Here is an 18,785-nt window from a genome sequence, read left to right as displayed (position 1 = left end):
GGATTTTGCCGATTGTTGGCCTGATCACCGCTCGGTGAACCGATGGCAACGCATCGGCCTCTTACGATAAATTTCGAGACCGATCAGTTCAGATCCTCAAATTCCAGTCGATCAGGACCAAGCCGGAATCGTGCACACCTTGAATCTTGGAAATCCAAGTCCCCTGAGCTTAATGTCAGCCTTAATCGACAAGACTCCAGAATTGATGCCTTCAGGAGAACTCTAGGACCATTGCCGAAAATCTCAATCGCCTACAACTTTCGCAGCGATGCTTTGTCCCTTCGCGGCAACAAACTGGCCTAAAGCCTATCAATTATGATGGCCCCTTCTTCAAACCCCTCCTGCCAACCTGGTAATCTTCCTCTGCAAGAGTCCTCCACCCTTCAACGCGGTTGCGATGCGGGGACAGCCGATTTCAACACCATCGGCTTTTCAGAGCGAAGAATCTTCAAGGCTAGCTGCCCCCCGAGCCTTGATCAAGGCGAGAATGAAAGTGCACCAGCCGCATTGGGCCACTATCAGCTTCTCAACTGTGGTGCAGCATCAGCCGATTCTGACCAAATCGGCTGTTAATAGCAGAGAACCTCCAAGGTGAGCTGCCCCCCGAGTCATTCCAGCTCTTCATCAAAACTTGGCAGGAAAGCTTACGCCCAGGGAGACAGTGCACTGGGACGGCTCTGAAAGGATCAGCAGCTCCTTTGAACTAAGCAGCTTCATTCTTACGTCTCACTGCTCAAATTGGTCCATCACCTCGGGCAGACTGATGTTTGATGAAGTTATCACCTTGGTCCAGCCCCAGGAGGAAATATCACAGCCGATTGAATGTTCATTGGCTGTTCTCATGATCCTAACCTGATCTCCATGCTTACGCAGGCGCTGCTGATCTTGAAGATTTGCTAATGGAGCCACCAACCATTCCACTGAAGGACTTTTTCAGTAGAGCCTTGCTGCGCAACTTGATGACTGCTCCATTAGGCTTCTGCTTGCAACCCTTGAGTCGATGGCCGTGCATCGGCTTTGAATCCTTAAGTCGATGTCTACGCATCGGCTGTGCTCAAAATTTTTTGAGTTTTCAGTTTTTTGCGGCCGATTTGCTTACATATCGGCCCCCATACTTGAGCTGCTCTGCTGGACATTTGACATCCGTTCCCAGCTCCATATTCTCGTATCTTATCCCTCTATGTGCCCCCCGAGCCGATTCTGTCAAGTAATTGATGGCATCGGCTCTTCAGGCATCTGTTGGATCAATGCTGAACACAGACAAAAGGATGTTGAGGATAATTTTGGCCGATTGCGGGAATCGGCCTCCTTTTCCGTTGCAAGGCTTTGGCGATGATTTGCAACTTCTCGGATTTCCGCTGTAGCTACGTGGCATGTTGGAGATGAGATCCTCTGCTTTTCATTTTTTGAGGGCCGATCTCAGGGATCGGCCTTGCCACGTATGTCCAATGTCTTGGCCTTGCTACTCCGTCCGGGTCACGGATATCATGTTCGTATCAGCCGATGCCTGCGCATCGGCATCGCCCGATGCCCGTGCATCGGCTTTCGCCTGTTTTGGGCGCCATACTTTCTTTGGCGGGCGCGCCTTCGTCTCCGCTATTTGCTGAATTTTCACGGCTAGATCGGGCCGTGCTCTTCTCAATGTGTACAGGTACTGTGCCTCGGCTTCTTCCAGGTTTCGCAGCCGTTGCACCCTACGCTTCTGAGAATGGCTAAGTCCATCAGGGCACCACCTTGGTCGGTGATACCTATCTTCTTCTCCATCCGACTCCTCAAAGTCTTCTTCTTGAGATGACTCAGCTCGTTTACTCTGATGTGGGAGAGGTCCTAGACGCTCGAATACTGAAACTTCATTCGTCCTTCTCCTTTGCTGCGTGCATTCTGGGCAGTTCTCGATTGTTGGCAATCGGCTCATTCCTGAGTCCCAGCAATGTTTGAAGAAGGGACAATTCCAGTGCTTATCCACGTTGTCTTGCTCCCTTGACCTCCCTCCAGCGTGACGTTCGTACCCGTCGTTGTTCCTGTCGTTCTGACGATACCTCCTGTTTGCATCAAACCGACGATATCTTTCATCGTCTTCGTCGTAGCGCCGACGTCGGTCGTACTGCTGCTCATATTTGTTGAGGAGATGCACGGATAATGGGCGTTGATACCGTATGCTTCTCACCTCCTCCTCGGTTAGGTACCGTCTATCGTCGTCTTTGGGCCGGTCGTGTGGAACGGCCTCCTCTTTATCCTTGCCACGGGAGTGGCTGCTCTCTGCTTTGTCCACGCCATGGCGGATCACAAACCCTGCCATATTGACATCGAAAGAGAACCCTGGCTCTCTTATGGAATGGCTTAGGTCCACCATGTTGACGTCCGGAAACGGACGCATGTCTACCTTCATGGCAAACTGTCCGAAAGTTAATCGGCCTGATTCTATCGCCATCTGAATTTGTGCGCGCAACACTTTGCAGTCATTGGTGGCATGCGTGAACGTATGATGCCATTTGCAGTATGGCCTTTTGTTCATCTCCTGTGCCGTAGGGATCTTGTGGCCTTCGGGTAGCTTCAACTGTTTCTCTTTCGCAGCGCATCGAAGATCTCGCTCGGCCTTGGTCACGTCAAAGTCCAACCCTCTTGGAGGCCCCGGCGGGTTCACCCATTTGCGGGACACGGCATCGGCGTCCGAGTCCACTCGGCTATCGCAACTTCCCCGATCTTCCGCGGAATCTTCATCCTCATCGAGCATTGACCAGGGTTATTGCGCGCTTGAACTTGTCCCGGTACGGCTCTGGATGGCGCTGTTCATATAAGGTCGGTCTCATTGACCAGGTGCGTCAACGAGTTGTACTCGACCTGGAACGTCGAGTCCTTGAACGACGCCGCAAGGCTCTGCCACGGCCAGCTCGACCGCCTCTTTCTCGGCTAGGTGAGCCGAATAGCATCGGTTCTTGACAGCTTCGAAGCGTTGGATGTAGTCGAGACCTGTCTCTCCTCCCTTCCGCCGAACCCGAGCTAGTTCGGCAATACCAGCCTTCGATACCTCCGAATGGTATTGGGTGTGGAACAGTTCCTCCAGACTGCTTCCATGATTGCACCGAATTTGGCGGCAACGAGGTGTACCATCCAAACGCTGGACCGGTGAGGGACTGCGAGAAGAACCTCACCCGTAGCTGATCCGATACCGAAACCATGCCCGAGCCGGGCCAGGTATCGGCTCACGTGCTCGATGGAGCTTGACCCTTCTGACCCACTGAATTTGTTGAAGTCCGGAAGCCGGTACTTAGGCGGTAATGGGATCAGGTCGAACTCATTGGGTACGGCTTGGAATAGCCGATTATCTTCTTTTTCGGCAAGATGCCGAACTGATCTCTCGGGACCGCGCCGATCGATCCGCGGTGGAGGTAGTGGCACTGAGCTTTCCTCGGATCGGTGCGATGGTATACCCGGCTAACCACGCTTGTTTCTCGGCTTCGCTCCTAAACTCCCCGTCGCTGCGGCCGTTCTTCCTGCCGGAACAATTGCTCCTGTTCCGGCAATCCCTCCCGGTGGAGCCCGGATCGCCTGCGTCCGGCTTGTTGCGGTCCCGGCACATACGTGCACACGTATCCGTGTGGGATTTCCTTGGGCGGGTCATGCAAGAACGGATAGTCGCCCGGTCACCCCCAACTTTGTAGACGACGTATGCCGGTGAGCCTTGTTGTCCGTGGAGCCGCCGTTGCGTACGGCAGAGGTGGCCCGGTGTGGAGTTGCATCTCTCCCTGGTGAGTCCCTAGAACAGGTCCCGAAGGGGAGTATCGACGCTCCATGATCTCTTGCACCACACGGAGCGCAACGCGCTCCAAAGTGTTCACCGAGCTCTCGGAGTGCCGATGCGGTGAATGGGCCACCATGTAGTTGATTTCCGTCGCAGGGCTCTAGTACGTTCCTCCGAAGGGAGGGACAGGATCCAACCCATCGAGGATGCCTTGTGGTGCGAATCCTTTGAACCCGACGCCGTGCGACCGGGTCTTCTCAAAGGAGCCGATGAGTTCGGCCTCCGAGGATGGCCTTCTGTGTCATCGTACTTCTTCTTGTGTTCCGTGGGGAGATCCTTGTACGTAATCGGTTCCCCCGCCATCTCGGATGCCGATGTTGACATGGGTGTCGCAGAAAGTGTGTCCCACCGGGCGTGCCAGAATGTGTTACCCTCCAAAACCCCCCGACGGGCGTTGGTTAAGCAACACGAAGAGCCGGGAAGCTCTCAGGGCCGCTTAGTGGATCCCTGGCACCTCGCGTCGTCCCGCAAATCTTCTGCCAACGTCCTGGCGGTTGCTAGGGCGTGCCACCTGACCTAGACCCGATCAGGAGGGTGTTAGTGCTTCGATTTGTTCCTGCATGGTAGACACGTACACATTAAATACGAGCCCTATCGGCTCTCAGGTTTCCCTGTGGATCGGCTGATGGAGCCGATCGCCCCATGTTTCACGTTGGATTGGCAATGGCATGGGGATCCTGCTTGATCAGGACAAAGCTAAAGCGATCCACGACAGTTTAGGGTTTTCACCGCATAATCGGAACGTCCTACGTGCGATCGGGCCTAGCAGCCTACGAGAGATGATGCAAAATACCCCTACGAGAGGCCTAAAAACCAACATAACGTTGATCCCCGGAACATCCCTCGCAGGGACGGTAAACGGCATCTAACGCACCACCGGATCCTCCGACCCCAAGCATAAGGCCTAACTATGCGGATATTAAAACTAATCCTTGCGGAGCAAGGAGCAACTATAACGGATCGGATCTACTAAGTTACGAACGAGCAAGATGCTGCCCTTACGTCTGGGTAGACGTAAGGGCAGCTAGGTGTCGAGGGACGGCATTGCCACGCAGATATGCACGTGAAAGCACCAATGCAAGCCCCTAAACACCTAAGGATAAATAGTACTGCTCGCCATCAACAAGGCTTCAGCACGAGCAGTACAAGGTTGACGAATAAACGTGTACTGCCTAGATTGCTAGATGCGATCTAGGCAGCATGGTGCTTACCCGGGAGCACTGTTCAAAAACTAGGCCGATTCAGCGATTACTAGGCCGATTAATCGCTACTAGGTGCCTGACCGTGTCGATTAACATTAATCGCTTGTGTTAATCCTTTAGCCGGATTAATCACACCCAAAACCCGATTACTAGGTATGTTCCCGATTAACTACTACATTTGGTCAAAAAAATTACAAAATTTTCAATGCATATCGCTAGTACAGACGCTATCCCTTCCCAATAGAGTAGGTTTTGCGAAGCTCCCGTTTGATTGCAGCCTCCAACAACTCGATTTCCACTGTCGCCAACTAGTTCCTTTCCATCCCAGACCAGTTACTCGCAGTTGCCCAGACCTCAGATACAGGAGCTCGACCACCTTGAGGAGCTCGTGCAGGAGCTCGAGGACGCCTTCAATAGGTTAGGTGGTTGAGGTGTAAGATGGGTCGTACCCTAAGTAGGTGGTGGGAAAAGATAAACTTTAGAGGTGAGATGAGAAGAAGTGGAAGGAAGGAACGCAACTTCGCTAGTGGATCATGATTCGCGCATGACCTTGAAGATTAGGTTACGGAGGCGAAGCGTACATGTTTTTCTGGGATTTTAGGCTCTAAAGAAGTAGGGCCAGACATATAGAGGCTCATATACTATTATTTTTCTTATACAAACTGTTTTCTAAGTGCTAATTTGTGTATTTTGAACCGATTAATAACCGACCGATTAAATCAGTTAATCGTCCGAATTCCGATTAATCGCTACTCCCAAGCTGACCGAGCAGTTAACGATTACCGATTTCCTTAACATTGCCCGGGAGAAACCCTCGAAGAAAGGGGTGGCGATGCACCTGATTTGTGTTGGTTGAACGATGATTGTCCTCCTTTTCCGATAACCCTAGATACATATTTATAGTCCAAGGGACTTTCTAATTGGGGCGTGCACCTAACCGTGCACGAGCCGACTCTATCTCTTTAATCTAAATTACAATGCGATCTACTATGTTACAGATACATGGGCAACTTAGCCCAAGCTCTCAGCGCAAGGCCGCTTCGAAGATGCTCCACGTGTACGTTCTTCAAGCCCATCTTCACTTACGGCCCATCTTCTGATTTGGCCAAAATCGGGTGGTAACAACTTCCTGTACTACTATGGTTGTACTCGTGTTGTGTATCTAAATGTACTCGTGCATTAACTGATAAGTACATATGTTTTAAATTTATTTGCTGCATTTTTTCTTTACTCACGTGCGCGACCGTCACTCGTACTCGCTCGCGTGCGTGACTCGTCACTGTCTTATGTGGGCGACTGTACCTGTACTCGCTCGTGTACACGACTGTACTCACTCGTGCGCGGGATTGTACCCGTCTCGTGTGCGCGATTGTACTTGTACTTGCTCGTGTACGCGGGTGTACTTACCCGTGTGCACGATTGTACATGTCTCGTGTGCGTGACTGTACCTGTACACGTTCGTATGCGCGATTATACTCGTGTGGTACATGTAACTGTACTCGTCGTGTTATACCTAGTTGTACTTGTATTTGTTACTGTACGTGAAGCTAGTTGGTTTTTGCAGCGCTCACGACAGGAGCTTTCCAGCTACGCCCGCAGCCGACGCTATACTCGTGCATCGCGCGGAGTACATCTGCACTCGTTCGCGCTGGCGCGGGGCTACATGTTGTACTCGTTCGGGCGCTACGCGATGTACTCGTACGTGCACGTGAATACTCCGCTCTTTTCGCTCTCGCTGTCCGCGTTCGTTTTGACACGTGTTGAACGCTCGAGCATTGCGCGGAGCAAGGTTTCCCTTCGCGAAGATTGATCTCTAGCTAGTGATACCCATGAAGTGAGCCCAAGAAGTTATAGTTCGAATTATGCCACTAGGTTGAATGTAAAGCCATTGGGTTGTGTGTGTTCGACAGCCTATGGGCCAGGTAGGGCATGTTTGGTTTTAGCCCCAACTAGCCCCGCCAATTTTTTGGCATGACCAACACAAGGGCATGACCAATATTTTGGTAAAAGGTTGTTGTTTGGTTTGTTGCCAACGGGTACTTTCCAAAATGTTGGCAGAGGTACCCTGGTGTTTGGTTTGCAGCCAACTGAAAAATGTAAAGGATGTATAACCTTGTTGTGTGCACTAGAAGGGATATCGTATTCTAAAAAAAAAAACTAGAAGGGATATCGAAAAAAAGAAGATAAGAGCAACCCTATAGATCCCGTACATCTCGACCTGTAAAATCACAAGTACAGGAGGCGGTAAAAGCGATCTGCGCGGACCACGCCCGATCAGATCCCATAAAACCGAAACCGTAAAACATCATATTTGAAAATATGCCTAAAAGAGCCCGCATGTCAGCCATTTTTTGCCCTTTTTCTTTCTTTTTTCATCTTCCTCCCAAGCAACTGCCCTGGCCCGACCGTCCCACCTCCACGCACGCCGCCCATGCCCGCGCCGGCCACCGCCTGTCCCGCGCTCGGCCACAGCCACTGCCACCCCGCCCTGCATCGTCCGCCACCCGTCTCGCCCCGCGTCGCGACCGTCCGCCCACGCTCGCACGCACCGGACGCCCTGCCACCCGCCCGGCCCGGCCACGGCCGCCCCGCCTCTCGCCCTGCCGCGCCGCCGTGCACCCGGCCACAACTGCCCCGCGCGCTGGTCCCGCGGTGTGCTCGCCTAGTAAGGTCGCAGCGCTCCATCCCGGCCGGATTTTGCCGGACTTGGTCGCGAGCTGAGATTTCTGTCCCGCGAAAATGCAAGGATTACATGTCGCACTCGGTTTGGCCACCGAAGCTGTGTAGTACTCCCTCCGTTCTCTTTGTACTAAATCCGAGTCAATTAAAAAGGAACGGAGGGAGTATTACAGATCCGGGGAGATTTTTATCAAACCCCTTAAATTGCTTTACAAGTTGTATGCTTTTCCAGGATCTGATTGGCGAGCGGAATCGAACGAAAACCATAAAAAAACCCGGTTATTATACTGCTTTAGCTGATTTACGGGATCTGCTAGAGTTGTTCTAAGAATGCTTCACCAGTAGTTCGTACTGAAACGTCTCATGTCTCCGCATGTATCCATGTCTGAACACATGCACTCATCAGGTAATTCCACTCAGGTGTCCTGGATATTTATCCACATGTTAACAACATCAACACAGCAGAGGTATAATCTGCAGTTTTCCATACTAAGCAAGCATAAGTTCAATCATAGTTCATAGTTTTGGCCAAGTACTTTTTTTAACTACACCATTCAGACAAAGTGTTGCACAAAGCCAATAATCTAGCACATATACGGATCACGAATCAGTGAGGATGCAGTATCAATTTTACGTGGCTTAGTAGAACAAGCATCATTTAGTCGCCCCACAACCTGCATGCCATCTAGGATGTACACGACCTGGTCTGGATGAATGAAGAGCGGTGTTTGTTCCATTTTGATTTTAATGCTGCTGGCTGTGATGTATTTATGTAGGGTTCTCTTATCATCAGATGAAGGAGTACAAACTTATTTTTAGAGGGGAAGAGTTCTTGTCATAATGTATTAGGTTGAACAAGTGGCATGAGCTTCTCACCTAATGATTATTCCAGAAAAAAAAGATTTGGTGTGGCGGACAGAATAGTCCAACTCATTGTGTAAACTGTGGAATAATTATTCTTTGTGATAAAACTTTATGTGCCCTTGCAAAAACTGATGATGCGTGGTCTCCCGAACCCTGATAACCTTTCAGTTGCCGTGAGCTCAATTGTTATTCTTCTTCAAAATGATAGATTTGTGTAAATTGTGAAACTATTTCAGCTGTATTATTTGTAGCTAGATGTAACATGACTACACATGACCTGAGTAAAGATATATTGCCATGCTGACCACTTGATATGGTTGTTGCAGATGACAACCATACAAGTGCGTGATCATAATTCTTGGGGAGCTGGATATATATCCCACGAGAGATGTACACTTGTATAGGAGCACAACAAATACGTGCATTGTCAAATTCAGATGTTATCTGTTTGACAGAAGTCCTCTTTCCTTACATCGTACTTTTTTTTCTTCTACAAAAATTGGATCGTATGGGCTTGGGATGCATCGAGAATTCCCAAATCACTAAGAGGAAGTGTACCGCACCAATGTAACTTTCAGGCGCTGCTCCGCCTTCAAGTGCTTCTGTTTTCCCTCTCACACATCTCCGCGGTCATATTTCTCCACGTCAGACCACCATTGCCGCCGCCGTCGTTGCACCAAATTGACGTCAACAATGCACTGGCAGATCCAAGAGAACTCGCCTACAGCAACACCTCGATCTCATGGATTCGTTTTCGCCATCACATAAATATCGAGTGGGTTTAGTCGTGATTGGGCTGCAAAGTTTACTTGTGCTGGATCGGCTGAGGTAGTCTACTTTTCAGACCATTCTCAGGTTTAGGTCGGCACTGCAACATCTTGATCTGTGCTGATGGCGTCCATGCGAAACCATTTGTGCATGGATGCTTAACACAGATCAACCACCTATTATACCTAATCAACTCACTGATATGCACCAGTGCCTCATTCCTGACATCTTCAGGAGCTCTATGCCCAATGCCAATTATGATCTTAGAGAAAAATAACAAACAGGACATCACATATATAGTTAATTCATCCACCATATCCAGCGCACTCATAAATTGAGCATGATAATCGCATTCTACAATCACGAGACTACAAACTTGTGTATAGTTAATGATACTCCGGTTCAAATTAATTGACTCTAATATAGATGTATCTAGATATATTTTAGTACTAGATACATCCATACTAGTGTCAAGTAATATGAATCGGAGAAAGAAACTTTGTAAGAGTGCTAGAGTGTGCCAGATCAAGCACGTTAGTAGACAGGTGAACGAAGTTAGTCATTTGCTAGCTAGATTAGGATGCAGAAGCAAAACATTGTTTGGGGCCACTCTGACGGTCTGACCAGACTCCATAGTGCATGCTTGCAATCAGGACCTTTCCCTTTGAGTAATATATTCTAAATTCGCAAAAAAAAAAAAAAAAACCTGTGTACAAGCTTGGACAAGTTTAAGATGAAGTGCAGAGGAGACACACTGAACTGCAGCTAGCAAGTTACCAAGGTACTTTCAACTGCGTGAGTAGCCTTGAAACCGTCACAGCTTCACTAGTAGTTGTTACTGAAATGCCCTGACAGGTCTGTATATAGTGCAGTAAAGCAAGTGATTCGACCATGTGCCCAGGATATTTATCCACATGTTAACAACATCAACACAGCAGAGGTAATTAATCTGCAGTTTTCCATATTAGGGACCATAAGTTGGATCAGAGTTGACAGGCAGAAAATGCAAGTACTACTACACGATTCAGACAATTGGCACACAAAGCCAACAATCTAGTACGTAGATTACATACTGCTTACAAAGTAGAGCATTAATAGCATAATTCATCATGGGCATCTAGCGCACTAAAGCTGGCACCTCGCCGTAGTATGGCACATAGAATAGAGTGCGGCACGGTTCAGTGAACTCTTTTGGAATCTTAAGAAACTGCGAGCCTTTTCCAGTACTGATGCTAACTGAGATGATCTTATCAGCTTTCTTGTCATCAAGGATGACTAGCTCCCTCTCCATATCAAAAGCCAGGATGTCATAGTCGAAACGCCAAAATACTTTCCTACTGATCAACACGTCCCTCTCGAAGACATCGGTCATCCTTACACGATGCTTCACTACCCACTCGTCAGGGCTTTCCAGACCCCAAATTCGCACCGCACAGCCATCCAGTTCTTGTTTCGCATAACATAAGATGCCTGATGACTGTGAAAGACATCCATCACAACAGTTAAACGTTTCTGTCCTAGTTGCAAATCCTGGCAGCTGAATGACCCGATGATTGAGCCATTGTGCACTTGTGTCAGGTGCATCTAGCGCCAGAATTTCTTGGTCGCAAAGGTGCATCACGTACAACACCCCATTGACAAAGAGTGACGCATTGCAAAATGGATCTTGAGTTTCCCAAAGACAACCAGACCACGAGGAGTTCTCAGAGAAAAATACCTCAACTTCAATGTTGCCAGTATGTCGAATCTGGAATTTGAAGACATAGAAGTGTTGAGACCATAATGGATCAAAACACAACCTGGGATCAATACGGCGGGCAGGCGGTCCAGGTTCAGTATCTGGAATAGCCATCCACTCTTTAGTTGCCGGATTGCACACAATGGCGTTGGAAAATGCTTCAAACTTATGACCTTCTCCCTGATAGCAAAGAATTAGGCCATTGCTGCAATCCTCCAGGTTGGAGTACTTATAACGTGCTGGCACAAAGTCAAGTCTTGTGTCGATTTCCCTGTCACTTGCAGGAAGTCTGGCAAGATGGATCGAAGTGTCAAGAGACGAGGGAGGTCTGTCAGACTCACATTTTCGGTACAAAAGACCAGCAGGTGTTCTTGGGAACTTCTGGCGGCGGTGTGGATTAGATGAGAAGGCAAGCCAAGACTTGCAGACACATTTGAAGCGGCAAATGGACTTCAGCGGCAGTCGAGACAGGATGTCCTCCACCAGCTCGTCATGTAGTACAGATGCGGACATCCCCTGCTGGGGTTTTCTATCTCTTTTGAGCCAACCTAGCATCTGAACTTATCTGCATCGAAAGAGAAGGAAACAGATAATAAGAAGCTGAGAAACAATAATGTACGTGTCGGTGTGTATGCCACTTGAACTATACACTTCAGGGAAGTTTCACCCTAGAAAGCAATAAATGCACATTCTTGTTGGTCCCAATCGATGCTTTTGTGGCTTACATCAGAATAAGCAAATGTGTGGCCCTGAAAACATATGTGATCATGGCTTATGGTCACTGATATTCTATATCAGAATAAAAGGACATATTTGATATTGCTGGGTTGTGTAAGAAATTGTCATTTGTTAGTGGTAAGAGTTCCACACATCACTAAACATAAACTTCAACGGTTCCAGACCTAATGTTGTACAAGTCCTAAAATAAGCCATGCATGATACATTTTATATTGCTGGGTCGATTAAAGAGTCAACTCTCGACTCTGCAACCTACACACTGGCCTATGGTTGGCTCAAAGCTACAAGGCTTCTTCAGGCCGGATCCCTTTGACCGGCTAACGTCCTGCTCACTACCCAACACTACCAGCCATCTGTGGCCACGACCAAACACATTTCTTTTCGAAACTTTCGCTGGTGCGTCTGCTGCTACTCTCCTGCGAATCCGACAGAGGAAACTAGGGCCAGATCCAGCAAGGCTAAACCTACTTCCCCATTCTCAAGATTAAAGAACTAGATATGGGCGCAAGAATGTACCAAAGCACTGACCGGAGGAACGAGAGGAGTATCTGGATCTGCAGTGCAGGTCGCAGGGCGCCGGCGCTGCGCCGCCACGGCTGGATGGAGCCCTAACGTCCGCCCGGTGAGTGGAGGTGTCGAACTGTCAACCTCTGGTGGTGCACCGCCGTAGAGTAATAACGCCGTTTACAGTCAGAGCCTCAGGGGTGGTAGTGGACCGTTGTTGGGCCAGCGCAGCGCACGGATTGGTCTCTCTCGTTTCATTCGTTGGGTCGTTCGAATTACTCTATTTTTTTTCTTCCATAAAGTAAATTTGCTCGAACCAAAGACATTTTTTTTCATGTGTATACGGTCCTCACATGCATATCTATCAATGTGATTTATCCACCGATTTTACTCGAACCAAAGAATAATGAAAAAGAGGCAAACTCATACTTAGTAGCAATTTATTGTCTTTCAGCTACTGACAATGATCCAATTTCATGGAAGTACAGTAGGAGAGGAGGAGGAGAAGGAAAGCGAGCACTTGGAATCGCACTCCTCCATCATCTTGTAGCAAGTCCAATTGCCCGTAGAGCAGTAGCAATTTTATTTATCCGGGTTGCAGATCGGGATAGTAATAGTACTGCTCTTAATTGTAGCACCAAACGTCAGCGTCCGTGTGGGCATCTAGGCCTCTGCCTATAGAATTGTTAACACAAATATACCTCACTGAATTAGCACATGAGAAAGAAAGTGGGTAAAATTATGTTGGATCCGAGAAGCACTGCGTCATTTACATTGCCACTGAATAGCAAAGCATCCGAGAAGAAGAAGTATTAGCAGTGCGTAGACAAATCGATCACGGTCGCAGTGCCTCAAGAACAATAGCTTGTGTCTTCCGGGGCTAGCTTTGCGGACTGATGATCCATATATAGAGAGGTGATGGATGGAGGCTACAAATGGCAGGAAGCCAGGAACTGATTCCGTGCGGACCAAAATTATTTACTTCCAAAAGTTGCACGTGCTAACCAGGTTACAGATGCTACACTGAATTTGGAGACAATAATGGGAGAAGCCACAGGGTACATAACAGCTGTTTGGTACAGCAAATGCACAAGAAATGCCTCAAGAACACAGCATTCGTGGCATAAATTTTTTAAATTTAACATTCACCTTGATGGCTTGATCCCCTTGAAGCTACTGGAGCTGGAAACTTGTAGTAGCAGCACATAGTGTAGACATCGTTATGTGTTATAGGTCAAAGTTCTCTTATTTTTTTTTCCCGTGCAGAAGACAGGGCATGTCCTTGTACATGTACCAAAGCTTAGTCCAGATTTTCAGAACATCAAGACACAGGAATTTACTTTGATCTTCCATAAAGTAGGCAAAGCATAAGTAAGATGAAAGTTGACAGGAAGATGATAAGTACCAACAAGATGAGCATACATAACACATAGAGATGTTTGCTACAGCTGATACACCAATCCAGTACATAGGTACTCCGCAATAGATGTTGGCGACAGCTAATGCATAGAAAATGCATAGAGATTACATGATTCATTAGGATAAATATTTACAAGCTAACATTAGTCTTGAGCCCCTTGAGGCACTGAAGCTGGAAGCTGCTTGCAGTAGTATGGCACATAGAGTAGACTTCGATACAGCTCAAAGAAACCTGGAACCTTTAGAATCTCAGAGCCTTCTCCGGTGCTAATGCTAACTGAGAGCACCTTATCAGTAGTTAGGTCAACAAGGATAACCAGCTCTCTCTCCAGGTCAAAATCCAGGATCTCATAATCAAAATACCACAATCCTCGGCTATTAGTACGGAGCAGCATGTCCCTCCCAAATACATCATTCACACTTAGACGATGCTTCACGACCCACCTGTCAGCACCTTCCAAACTCCAGATTCGCAGCATACAACCATCCAATTCTTGTTGTGCATAGCACAAGACCCCGGATGACTGGCAAAGACACCCGTCATAGCAGTAAAACTTCTGATCTGTTGCATATGGAATTCCTGGTAGCTGAATTGTCCTGTCATTGAGCAACTGTGTACGTGTGCCAGGTGCCTCGAGCGCCAGAAGGCAATGCCCCCATAAGTGCCCCACATACAACACCCCGTTTACAAAAAGTGAATCACCCCAAAATGCATCATCAGTTTCCCAAAGACAAGTAGACCACGTGGAATCCTCGGAGAAAAATACCTTAACTTCAGTGGAGGTTCCATGATCTGGGTCAGGGCTCGGGCTCGACTCAAATTTGAAGACATAGAAGTGTTGAGACCATAAAGGATCAAAACACAACTTGAGATTAATCTCATTGAGGGCTGTTCCAGGCTCAGCATATGGAATTTCCATCCACTCTTGAGTTGCTGGATTGCACACAATGGGGTCAGAGATTCCTTCAGAGTACATAATACCACCATGGTAACAAAGAATTAGTCCATTGCTGCAATCCTTGAGCTCTAAGGGGAACTTATGACATGGCACAAAGCTAAGTGTTGTGTCAATATCCCTATCCCCTGAGGGAAGCCCGGCAAGATGGATGGAAGTGCCATGCTCACGTTTCTGGTACAATAGACCAATAGGATTTCTTGGTAGCTTCTGTCGGTAGTGTAGATCAGATGAGAAGGAAAGCCAAGATTTGCAGACACATTTGAAGCGGCAAAAGGACTTCAGCGGCAGCCGAGAGAGGATCTCCACCACCAGATCGTCAGGTAGTACCATTGTGGCCATCTCCTGCCAGGGTTCTAGATCTCCTTCGAGCATATCTATCACATGAACTTATATCTACATCAAAAAAGAAGAAAAAAACAGATGATATAAAACTGAGAAACTTAGTGCTTATGCAGAACTGAAAGTAGTGATACCCACAATATGACTGAATGACTCAAACCGAGATCAACACTTGATAAATAGTAAACCATTGTCCCCGTAGTGCATACTTCAGATGAATACATATCAATCATAATGAATTAGAAACATGGGCACATTTGAACTGAAATCATATCCAACTTTAACCTCAGAAACTACTATGACTGCAAAAAAAACATTTTTTGGTCACCTTATATCAATGCTTTTGTGATTTACATCAGAATTTAGAAACGAGCAAAGCCATGAAGCATATTTGACTACAGGCTGCTGGTCTGTTTTTCACGGCATGGAGATTCACCATTTGTGACATGGGGACAAGGTTCAAGAAAGCGTTAAGCGTAATTGGTGCGGTGGCCTTCCGCTTAGCGCTTCAGCACGCATAAGCGGCGCTTTTTTCCCTCTTTTTTTCGCTTTTTCCGCTTAAGCGTTTATGCAATCGATGCGGAAGGCCTCCGCATTGCGCTCTGAAGCGATGCTTTTTTCCGCTTTCCTGAACCTTGCATGGGGATACTGCTACATATATAATTATGCAAATATAAATAAGTAGTACTACCTCCATCCCAAGGTTTAAGGCCTATATTTTTTTCAGAAAGTCAAACTATGTTAAGTTTGACTAAGTTTTTATAAAAAATCATTAACATGTCAAATACAAAATTGATATTATTAGATAGATAATGAAATATATTTTCATGTGCTATCTACAAAATATCATATTTATTGATAGATTATTTTAAAATTTTGGTCAAACTTTACTTGCTTTGACTTTTCCAAAAAAATATAAGCCTTAAGCCTTGGGATGGAGGTAGTATACTAGTTTTTCCATGATTTTTTTTGCGAAAGATTTTTTTATGATTCGTTCGCCACCCATTCCACTATAAGCCAGCAATAATGTACGTGCAAGGAAACAGACTGTACCTTCAGGATCTATAACGAATTGATGCTAGTGACGAGCAGAAATCAACACATCAGAAATCAGATCATACAAGATACTATAAACCGCGACTTCGTTTTGCGGCGCAAACGCGATAAGATGAGGGAAATGGGACAGTTCACAGTTCACACAATGACTCGCCACCTAGGGTGAGGGGAAACCAGGAGGAAAAATGGACCACGCTGACATACAGCGCGCATCTACAGGAGCTCGGATCAGCAACAGCACATGAGCACTAGTATGCGGCGAGATCTCCAAGGGGAGGAGGAGGAACGAGAGCTCACCTTGTGATAGTTGATTCGTGTCGTCCGTGAGGCGGCAAGCACAAGGGAAGGTGCGGAAGAGGGCGTTGGCGACAGGGAGGTCGGTGATGCCGGAGAAGAGCCTCGCCGCCGCTCGAAGGTGGATGACCTTGCCGCTGCTCTTTCGGTAGGGCAAGGACGAAGGGCTGGTACTGGGCTGGGCCGTGCCACTCGCGCTCGATTGATTATGGACCTTGCGCGGCCTGTTCTAAACATGCGGCCCATTCTCGAAGCTTCAAACACAGCACGCGCGGCCCTCCGGTTCCAGGCCAGGTGCATACAGCGTCGCATGGCTGGAGACCGCCTATTTCATAAAGGAATGGTGTCGCTTGGTTTTTATTTTATTCATATTTATTTAGGTGACTTTTCTTTGAGTCAATAATATGAACATCGCATTATAAAGAGGGGTAATGTTAGTGGCGTAATTTGGCTAGCTAGTTTGTGCAAATCGGGCAATTTAATATAATCATGATGTTTTATTCTCAATAAAGGAGAGCTTGTACGTGAATTTCAGCTAGGAAAGCAATCATCCATCATCACCGCGAAAGCACGCCAACTATCATGGTGTTGCGCGATAATTTCATGTGCCAACAACGAGCTTGATGGGGTTCATATTTATTTAGGTGACTTTTCTTTGAGTCAATAATATGAACATCGCATTATAAAGAGGGGTAATGTTAGTGGCGTAATTTGGCTAGCTAGTTTGTGCAAATCGGGCAATTTAATATAATCATGATGTTTTATTCTCAATAAAGGAGAGCTTGTACGTGAATTTCAGCTAGGAAAGCAATCATCCATCATCACCGCGAAAGCACGCCAACTATCATGATGTTGCGCGATAATTTCACGTGCCAACAACGAGCTTGATGGGGTTGATCTGAACAACCCATATACACACCCTACCACCAAGTTTTTGATGTTTCGATGCCAAAGGGACATGAGAGAAGGGAGTGGAGTTTTATTAGGGTGCATGGGTTCTCTATATGTGGGTACTTTGGCGTGTTCACAAGGCTCAAACATTATCTATACTATATATTAAGGATCGTGGAAATCAGGCCTCCACAGTGCTCCACCGATAAGCACTGTAGAGAGACTATTCTCTTCCAATCACATCGTGCCACATCGTCCTTTGCCTTTTCTTTTTTACAATTTTTTTGTGCAACAATTTTTTTACCGTTTATTTTTTCCTCTCATTTGATGTTGATTCATTCAGAACTTTTCAATCATCATTTTTCGACGTTAGTTACCTTGTGTTACATACTTTACGCATACGATAGGTATTTTTTTAAATACCTCTTTTTATCGATCACAACTTTTCAATAATAATCTTTCTATGCCCGTGATATTTTTATGTTTCTTTCTCTAATCATTTGATGGCCATTCATTAACCCAATTTTGACCATACCTTCTCGACGGTAATTATACTTTCATACTTTTATTGAGGGAGTGTAATTTTCCCATCACTTGGCAATAGTATCTTCCCCTCTTTGACGGTATTCTCAAACACACCTTTTTGGCCGTCTTTTTTTCCGACTTTTTCTTATGGTAGTTACCCTAGGATAATTGTTTGCTGGTGATTAATTTCCCCGCGACAATTTGCCAGTGGTAAACTCCTATTATTTGACATCAATTTTTTGACATAACTTTCTAGCTGTAATTTTCCGCCGATAGTTACCCTACGATATCTCTTCGACAAATATGTACTTATTCCTCTGTAATTCGCTAGTAGAAACTTTTTTCCTTTTCTATTCCTTGGTAGTAATTGGCGACATATTTTTCCAACCATAATTTTCTGTCGTGGTGGTAACTCCTCGACAATGTGTACTTCTGTGGCCATAATTTGGGAGCATTTATTTCATTTTTTTGTCCCTTCTACATTATTTAGCAGTAGTTTTCCACACACTTTCGCAGTTGTAACTTCACCATTATAGTTATACTTCAGCAATTTTCAAGGGTGGGTATTTTTCTGCCAGTAATTCAGATTTTTTACTCTTTTACAATAACTCCATGGTTAAGGATAGAAGAAATTGCAGGCTCTTAGCGCTCCAATGCGCTGTAGAGCTTCATTTTCTTCCAATCATAGCATGCCACACAGTTGTTTTCTTTCTTTTTTCAATTTTTTTGCAATAATTTATTTTACCGTTTCACTCTTTTTTATCTTTTGACGCTGATTCGCAATGCACTTTTTTGATCGTCATTTTTCGACGGTACTTACCTGGCATAACATACTTTACTCCTACGATAGTCATTTTTATCATTTTTTATATTTTGTGTGCGATTCATCGACACAACTTTTGGACCGTAACTTTCCACCGTAATTTTTATATGCTCGTGATACCACAGTGTAAGGGTATTTTACCCTTATCCATTATTTTGGTAACAATGACACCGTGCTAGTGTAT

The 18,785-nt window shown here is 46.4% G+C and overlaps 2 protein-coding genes across 2 annotated transcripts in view; one reads left to right on the top strand and one right to left on the bottom strand.

Annotated features, from left to right (window-relative positions):
• LOC124704634 (plant cysteine oxidase 4-like) overlaps positions 1–18,785 on the top strand; it is a 59,678-nt gene that overhangs the window by 20,678 nt on the left and 20,215 nt on the right. The gene's annotated exons all lie outside the window — the stretch shown is intronic.
• On the bottom strand, positions 13,822–15,061 carry LOC124704633 (F-box protein At1g47340-like). The gene has a single exon (XM_047236907.1). It carries the CDS (start codon positions 15,043–15,045, stop codon positions 13,858–13,860), a length of 1,188 nt encoding a protein of 395 aa, XP_047092863.1. The 5' UTR covers positions 15,046–15,061; the 3' UTR covers positions 13,822–13,857.

Source organism: Lolium rigidum, chromosome 3 (assembly GCF_022539505.1).
Source record: "Lolium rigidum isolate FL_2022 chromosome 3, APGP_CSIRO_Lrig_0.1, whole genome shotgun sequence".
Classification (NCBI taxonomy): domain Eukaryota; kingdom Viridiplantae; phylum Streptophyta; class Magnoliopsida; order Poales; family Poaceae; genus Lolium; species Lolium rigidum.
Note: the sequence above shows the minus strand (reverse complement) of the source record. Positions and strands in the feature narration are given on the sequence as shown.